General features: G+C 29.0%; 1 protein-coding gene across 2 annotated transcripts; it reads left to right on the top strand.

Moving 5' to 3' along the window:
• The first annotated feature begins 249 nt into the window (after positions 1–249).
• On the top strand, positions 250–7,901 carry LOC129947982 (myrosinase 1-like). Of its 2 annotated transcripts, none has more exons than XM_056058783.1 (8): positions 250–479; positions 4,319–4,571; positions 4,631–4,888; positions 5,030–5,293; positions 5,361–5,695; positions 5,760–5,862; positions 7,300–7,403; positions 7,472–7,901. In XM_056058783.1, the coding sequence occupies exons 1-8, from the start codon at positions 436–438 to the stop codon at positions 7,581–7,583; spliced, it is 1,473 nt and encodes a 490-aa protein (XP_055914758.1). In that variant the 5' UTR covers positions 250–435; the 3' UTR covers positions 7,584–7,901. The 2 variants fall into 2 exon arrangements, with proteins under 2 accessions (XP_055914758.1, XP_055914757.1); XM_056058782.1 differs by having other exon boundaries at positions 252–479; positions 4,307–4,571; positions 7,472–7,900.
• Positions 7,902–8,108: the final 207 nt, after the last annotated feature.

The following is an 8,108-nucleotide window of genomic DNA, read 5'->3' as shown; positions in this document are numbered from 1 at the left end:
ATTAACAAAAGCCAAAATGCATTTCCTATTAATATTCTTTTCTTTTGCTTTATTATTCTCAATTAATTGTATAATTGATTTACCTCGGATTGTGTAATTCTCATGTTGTATAAAGTTATACTATGCTTATTTACAGAATGTGCACTTTTTTCGTTAATGTCACATTATAACAAATAACAATCCGGTTTGCTACAAAAACCTTTACAAATAAACGGGGAACTGATAGAGGCCCCCGTGGAATATATAACAAAAATTATCTGCAAAATTAATGTTCAGGCATTGCTCTGATGGTAGTCATCAGAGACAGTGATATATTTGAAATACATTACCATAAAAGTTTGAAGATTTTTCATATTTGTATCCAGGTATTGAACTTTTCATGTAGTTCGTTTAGTCAGTTCTGAACCTTGGTCACATTGAGTCAAACGGAAAAAAATGTTGTTATTTGTGTACTTAATATTTTGCTCTGGATTAATTGTGTACGTATAAAGTTTATTGACATTTGGTGCATTTTTAATTAAAAAGATCAAATTAGATTTTAAATGTGTAACCTTTTTTGTGACCGCATTGTTAACCTTTTGCTCGTGGCAAAGTTCGATGATTTAAAGATATGTCTTTTTATCAAAGATAAGTGTGTTTAAGCTTTTGTTCCTATCCTCTACCATGTTCATGTTAAAATGTGATCTTACAAATGAACAATATAGAAAATTGACGATGATAATAAATAAACACAAATTTAAATCGTGTTATTTTAGAATTGATGTGATTTATAGTAAACAATTTGTGCAGTTAATTATTCAATGTTATGAATTCTCTGTCTAAATTTTTACATTTGTGATGAAATTAATAAATGCCTTTAGAAATTAATACTTTCATCTTAAAAAAATCAGTAAACCTCTTGTTTCCGAAGATATTAATTACGTTTTCCACAAATGGATTTAGTTTTCTTAATGAAACTTCTTGTGGTTCAACAGCATAATCACTGGGATGGATTACAATACAAAATATCAAAGCCACCAAAACTATAGTGAATTTTTGCAACCAATTTTTAACTGTTACAAAATAAAGATAACTAAAACTGAGTTAAGTAAATTGTACTTCAATAAAACAATGCCAAGTTTCTTAAGGCCTCTTTAGCAAAAAATCGTATATAAAACATCTATTGAATTCAATTGTATAAATTGTGAAATGTGACCCAAAAAAATTCAAATATATGCTTAAAGGTGTATTATAAAACAACAACAAACTTATTCGCCAAATATAATAATTAAAAGTTTCTTTGCATAGTTGTTTTTTATGATACATATACATATTTTTAAGGGTGTTTTATATTTAAAATTTGTATGACTCTATATCTTAATGTTTACTTTCCCGCTTTTTTTTAGATAAGTATTAGTTGCAAGAAAATTAATTACTTTTAAAAGTGATTAAAAATACGTGTATTAACTATTAAACGCACTATGACACAAAATGTTTATGAAGATGCGCAGAAAGCAATGACAATTTTAAATAAAGAAAGAGGCTGGGATTCAACCCACAGTGATATCTTTCCATCAGTGTTCGTCTGTCGAAAGTTCAATGCAATTTTAATAACAATATTTTGTGTGAAATGAAAAATTTTTTAATTAAATTCTTTCTTTTTTCTCATAATATTTAAGCCGAAAACCATTTTTTAATCTTTTTTTTTGTTTTTGAAGGTTTTCGTGTTGTAAAAAAAAGGTGTTGAATGATTTTTTCTAAAAAAATAACTTAAAGTGAGCAACAACATTTTGCATAACATATGTTTTGTTTCTGAGATTTTTAGTCAAAAAACAATTCTTACTAGTTTTAGCAACATTTTTTTAAAGTTTGTACCTTTTTCATAAATAATATGCACGACTTGATCATGTATCCAAAAAGTCTGTTTAGAATTATTTTCTTTATTTTAATATTTAAAAATGTACCCCCAAGGAAATTTTATTTTCAAAAATTTAAATGCCATTTGATTTCTAAACAAATCCTTAATTTTTCAAAAAATGTATTTGAAAATCGTTGGAGCCGTTTTTTTTTAATTAATTTTGTATGTAACACATTTTTCAATCTTAGTTTAAAAACATTTTTGGTAAGCAGTTCTTTAACACTTATAAACATACGTTTTGCATATCGTAAAAATGATGACCCATTTTTAAGATATCGAATTTTAGAAAAAAAAACTGAATATTTTTTGAGTTAAAAATAAAAATAATATGAAGTTTGTGTTCATAAATTGTGATTGAGAAAGAATAAGCGCTTGTGCAGAAAAATTGATTGATAGATTATATAAAGATTTCATTAAATTAAAGTAAAATTAACATAATACAACACAAATGTTTGCAGAAATTATTATAGCTTGGCGATTGCCGTCTGCAAGATTGACAATAAAACACAATGTTAAAAGCCCTCGCAATATGTAATTACTTTTCAATTTTAAGAAAGGGATTTATAATTTTTTAGCAATATAAAGTTCATGATAGATTAAAAAGTAAATAGAAACACAAACTTCGTAAAGTTTGACAACATTAATTTCATTTCATTTAAAAAAGTCTTTTTGGAATACATTTCTTCTGATTTCTCTGAGAATGAGCCATTATCCCAAGAAGTGGGGTAAGTCAGGTCGGTCTGTGGAATGTAATTTAATTTTATTATTTCACTAAGTAGTCTGCAAGGTTATGATTTAATCTCTCTGTACAAGAATTCAAACGTTTCAGCAATATACTAAGCTCTACATTTATCATCAACCTTTTAAATGACTTCATAGAAGATGTTTTTAGCGGCTGATAAATTCTCGATGGGTAAATTAAAATTAATTTGACATTAATCAGCAAGATCTTGCAAATCTCGTTATCAACTATTCTGATCTTGTATTGCTTTTATGGACACTTTTTCCACGACCCGTGAATCATTCGTTTTAATAACGTTAAGCAAAAAGTCCGCTTGTGGCATTGTCACATCAACATTCAACAGGAAGGTGGTCTGAATATTATACTTCACTAATCTCAAAATCTTTCACGAACGGTTCCCAATCTTCTCCTTTGATAGCATGCCAACAAAAATTTTAAAAAATCTATCGGTTTGTTTTTGAGAAAATTCGAATTTTCGATTTTTAAGCAAAAAAATTGTATGACTATGAGGAATCAGCTCAAAACCTTAGTATCCATATTTGAAATCAATCGATGGTTTAGGCTGTAGGTGCCAGGGAATGCAGACGGACGGAATCAGGGTCGACTTCTCTATTATCGTAAATTCATGTTTAAATAAAATCTCCAGTTCGAAATTCGTTCGGATTTTTCAGAGACCATTATTTTACATTTACAACGAAATTTAGCATACCATGAAATCATTTCGAAGTCAATGACTTCATTTATTCACGAGATAGTTAGAATATAACAGCAATTTTTACAATGTATTTTTTAGACTTCAATTTTTATGAAAAAATATTTGTTGGATTTTTATATTAATTTTACTGAATGTCAAGACAATTTTTGTCATAAGATAAAATTAGTTTGAAGAAAATACTTTAATGTTTAAAAAGATGTTAAAGTCGAAAGTAAATTTTTACCAACTTTTAGTAATGTTTATTTTTTTAATTTTGTGTAAAAAAAGCCATTTCATTCATTTTTGTCAACGTTTTCCAGATGCCAAAAAAGTTATTTTTAGTTGCATACAAATAATTTGATGTAATATTTTGGTTCGTTAAATATTTCAAGTTATCATTTTTTTTTTTTTTCAAAGTTAAACTATTTTGGTATCACGTCACATAATATAATATAAAATTTAATTGAAGTCGATAGCTTTATCGGTTCGAGAGATATTTGAAGTAAACCGTTTTTTTTTAATTGTAATAGTTCAAAAACCATCTATTTAATATTGTTTGAAAGTCGTTTGTGCATCTTTCGATGTTACTATTTATAACACAAAATTAATTTAAAATCGACATCTCTACTGGTTCTTTAGATATGGACGACGAAAAATGGTATTCCAAACGTACGAACATACCTCCAAACGCACTCACACACAGCTCTCTTAAAATCTGTTCAAATGCTAATGAAGGCAAACACAATGATAAGATGTGTTTAATAGTTGAATCCTAGAATGCGTTATATTCAAAGAAAAAGCTTAAAAGAGTGAGTAAAAAGCATTAAACATCATTTTATCGAAGGTTAAAGAAACGAGATCTCAAAACCTGTGCGTTCCTTATTACTTTGCCAAACAATTTACAAAAAAGCCACCCTAACTTAAGCATCTGCTTTATAATTTTATGTTATAAATTTTTTTTTTTTTCAAAAAGATCTCAATGCAGATTAACAACTGAAGATGGTTGCAATCTTCCGGCAAAAGGTAATTCAAAGTTCCCATCAAACTTCAGCTTTGGCGTAGCAACTGCTGCATATCAGATTGAAGGTGGATGGAATGCCGATGGCAAAGGGCTGTCACTCTGGGATGACTTTACTCATAATTATCCACATATGATTGATGATAAAACGACTGGTGACGTAGCGGCAGATTCATATCATCGTTTTGATCAGGATTTGGCGGCATTAAAAGAACTTAAGGTACAACTCACAGACAAAACTCTGAATGAAATTAATTCACACCAATCTCAATTGTACAGGTCACTCACTATCGTTTCTCAATTTCATGGTCAAGAATTTTTCCAAATGGCGATATTTCCTCAAGAAACCAATACGGAATTGACTACTACAATAATGTTATCGATAAACTTGAGGCAAACGATATTCAGCCCATAGTTACAATGGTCCATTTCGATTTGCCTTATGAGATTCAGAAAATTGGAGGCTTTGCTAATCCATTGTTTATCAATCAATTTGTAACTTATGCAATCGAATTGTTTAATAACTATGGAGATCGGGTAAGTTTTTATTTTTATATCTACGAACATGTGAATATTAAATCTTGGCACACCTACACAATGTAACATAATTTGAATAACATGGTTTAGCACTTAGTTTATGTTTATATTTTGTTTGTATATCTTATTTTTTTATTTAAGGTGAAAACTTGGATAACTTTTAATGAACCTTTACTCTATTGTAAATCTGGCTATGGTGAAGCAAACTATCCGCCACAAATTCACGGTGCTGGATTAATTGACTACATTTGCGTAGACAACACCCTAAAGGCACACGCTGCCGCTTATCGTGTTTACAAATCGAAATTTTTTAACACTCAAGGTGGAAAAATAGGAATATCACTCGACAGCCAATTTTCAATATCAAATGATACCGCCTTAACCCATCGAGCTATGCAATATAATGTAGGTCTTTCGGAGAAGACAGAATTATGCCAAGACGTTTAACAAACGTAAATGTTCTTTTTTATAGTTAGGTTTCCTGGCTCATCCGTTGTTTAGTAAATCCGGTGGCTATCCAGAGGTAATGGTGGAAGAAATCAGACGGAACAGTTTGAAGGAAGGAAGAATTACATCTCGACTTCCGGACTTAGATGGCAAATGGAAACATATTATAAAAGGTTCTGCTGATTTTCTTGCTATCAATTATTATACCAGCAGATATATTAGTCGTGCGGAAAAACCTATTGGTGAGAATCCATCCTTCGAGAGGGACTATGATTTAGACGAATCTATTGACCCGAAATGGAAGCGAGGATTGTCCCGTTGGTTGTATTGTGTTCCTGAGGGACTTGAAAGTATTCTAAAGTAGGTTTACAAGTATTGTTGTATTATAAAGAAATATTAATGGTATAATTTTTGTTGTTTAAAGGTTTATTCGTGATGAATACGACAATGTGGAAGTCATAGTGACAGAAAATGGATGGTCTGATAAAGGAGATCTGGAAGATATAGAGCGAATACAGTATTTGAAGGTGAGGTGCTTTTAAACATGTTGACAAATAACAAGATTAATTTAACTTTTTTATTAGTCCGTTCATATTATTAATTGTTCCCTACATTACTTTTAATTTGACCAGCAGGAAATTTTAGAAACGAACTATTTTTTTAATACAATTTTTAGTTCTATGAACTCAATACTTTAAATGCTTATGTTAATTTTACAAAATTAACTTGAATCTAAACTAAAAGCTAATATAAATTCAACTCCTTACAGTAAGAAAATTAAATCTAAAGCTTGCAGATTTGAGATTGTCATTTGTAGAGTCAATGGTGCAAAATTTTAAACATCTTATTGTTAAGGTTAAACAGTTTACTAGTTAGCAAGCTGCTAAATGTTTAGCAATAAATCTAAGGACTCCAAAATTCTACATCTTTCCTTCCGTTTTGCTAACTCGTTAACTGCTAATTGCCTTTTATAAAAAAAAACGAACATCCAAATATGTCTTAAAAGTGAACATAAACAGACCATTAATTGTAATTCCCAACTCTTTACTTTACCATTCAATCCACTGGTCTTATAAGAATAATTGTACAATGTCATTTGGATCAAGCAAGTTGCTTAAAGTTTAAGTAGCCATTCCGTGATTTTCATTTTAGTAAATTGTTAAGATGTTAGATTTGTTTAAAATTAGGTTCATCATCTTTAGTAAATAGCTAAAAATGGCTTTAAAATTGTACGATAAAAAGTATCGAAATTCTTAAATTTCCGATTATTTGATTAAGAGGACAGTTAGCGCCATCTGCTAAAAACAGTTCTAGAAGTTAAATTTCTTCTTTAGCTTGCCTAACTCAGATTGCAATTGAAAGGACAAAGAATAGATGGACATGTGATCCTTCCATTTAATACGCCAACTATAAAGAAGAACTGCAATTACTCACTTTGACCTGAAAGAGATATATCAGGGGCAGCCTTTGAGTGTATAGGGGTAATAAAAGTCACAGTCAGACCAAATGCAACGTATTCAAAAAAGTAGTGTAAAACACTTAAATTTATAGATATTTAAAATCAAACGAATAAATTATACATTTAGCATAATTTAAAAGAGAAAACAACTCATAATAAATTAAGAGCTATGGACCAAGATAACTCCATTGAGGTACACTAGAACTTTAAATTGACTTGAAGGGTAAGGGTTGCTCCTGAACTTGACCGTATAATATCTATCTTTAAAATCCACATAACGAGTGATTTCATTCGTCAAATGCCTTGCTTAAGTCTGTAAAGATTCAATCGACTTGAGAATGTTTTTTGAATGCATAAAAACAAAAACTAGAGAATTGTAATAAATTAATAATTGTAGATTTCTTTTCGATAATGTATGAATATTATTATTAAGTTGATTGTCAATATACAAATATATTTGTTTCGACTAATTATTTAGTTTTACCAAAAATTATCATATTTTTAGAGCCATTTGCAAGCTGTTTTAAATGCTATTAACGATGGTTGCAATGTAAGAGGTTACATGTATTGGAGTCTAATCGATAACTTTGAATGGCAAAGAGGTTATACGTAAGTTTTAATTTGTTACCTATTGCATATGTAAACATTTTATTTTATTAAATACAAATTATTTTCAGGGTAAAATTCGGTCTGTATTCAGTGAATATGACGAGCCCAACTAAGGAACGAACCGCAAGAAATTCTGTAGGCTACTACAGAAAAGTCATTGAAACCCACCTATTAAGCTGAATATTCCTTCTTTATATAAAATAAATATTTTTTGTTTTGTTTTTGCGAGTTATAAGTACATCTTAAGTTCCTTGTACATTTTCATTACCTTCAATTAATAAAACCTAATCCAACATTAGGCTTAACTGGTAAGAAGTTTAAAATTCTTTAAGAAATGAATACGTTTAATTTCGAAAACACATTTCTTAAAAATACAAATTTTAAGAACAAATTTTTTAAGCGAGTGATATTTATAAATAACTTTATATTGTTTTTCGTGAAAAGAATTAAAGTATTCAAATTTTAAATGAGTGTAATTATTTATTATTTATATCCAGTAGTTTCCAATACATAGCACATTTTTTTGCCAATTTTATTGATTACAAAAGTAAGTTTCTACTTGTAAAATTATTTATTTTTGTGAACGAAAAAACATTCTTAAATTTAAAATGTATAATCAATAATTTTTAGATTATATATTTATATTATGTACATATGTAGCTTTAAAACGAGCTACACAAGCAGAGATAATTATGAAGTATGACC

Source organism: Eupeodes corollae, chromosome 2 (genome assembly GCF_945859685.1).
Source record: "Eupeodes corollae chromosome 2, idEupCoro1.1, whole genome shotgun sequence".
NCBI lineage: Eukaryota > Metazoa > Arthropoda > Insecta > Diptera > Syrphidae > Eupeodes > Eupeodes corollae.
This window is presented reverse-complemented; position numbering and strand designations above follow the sequence as displayed.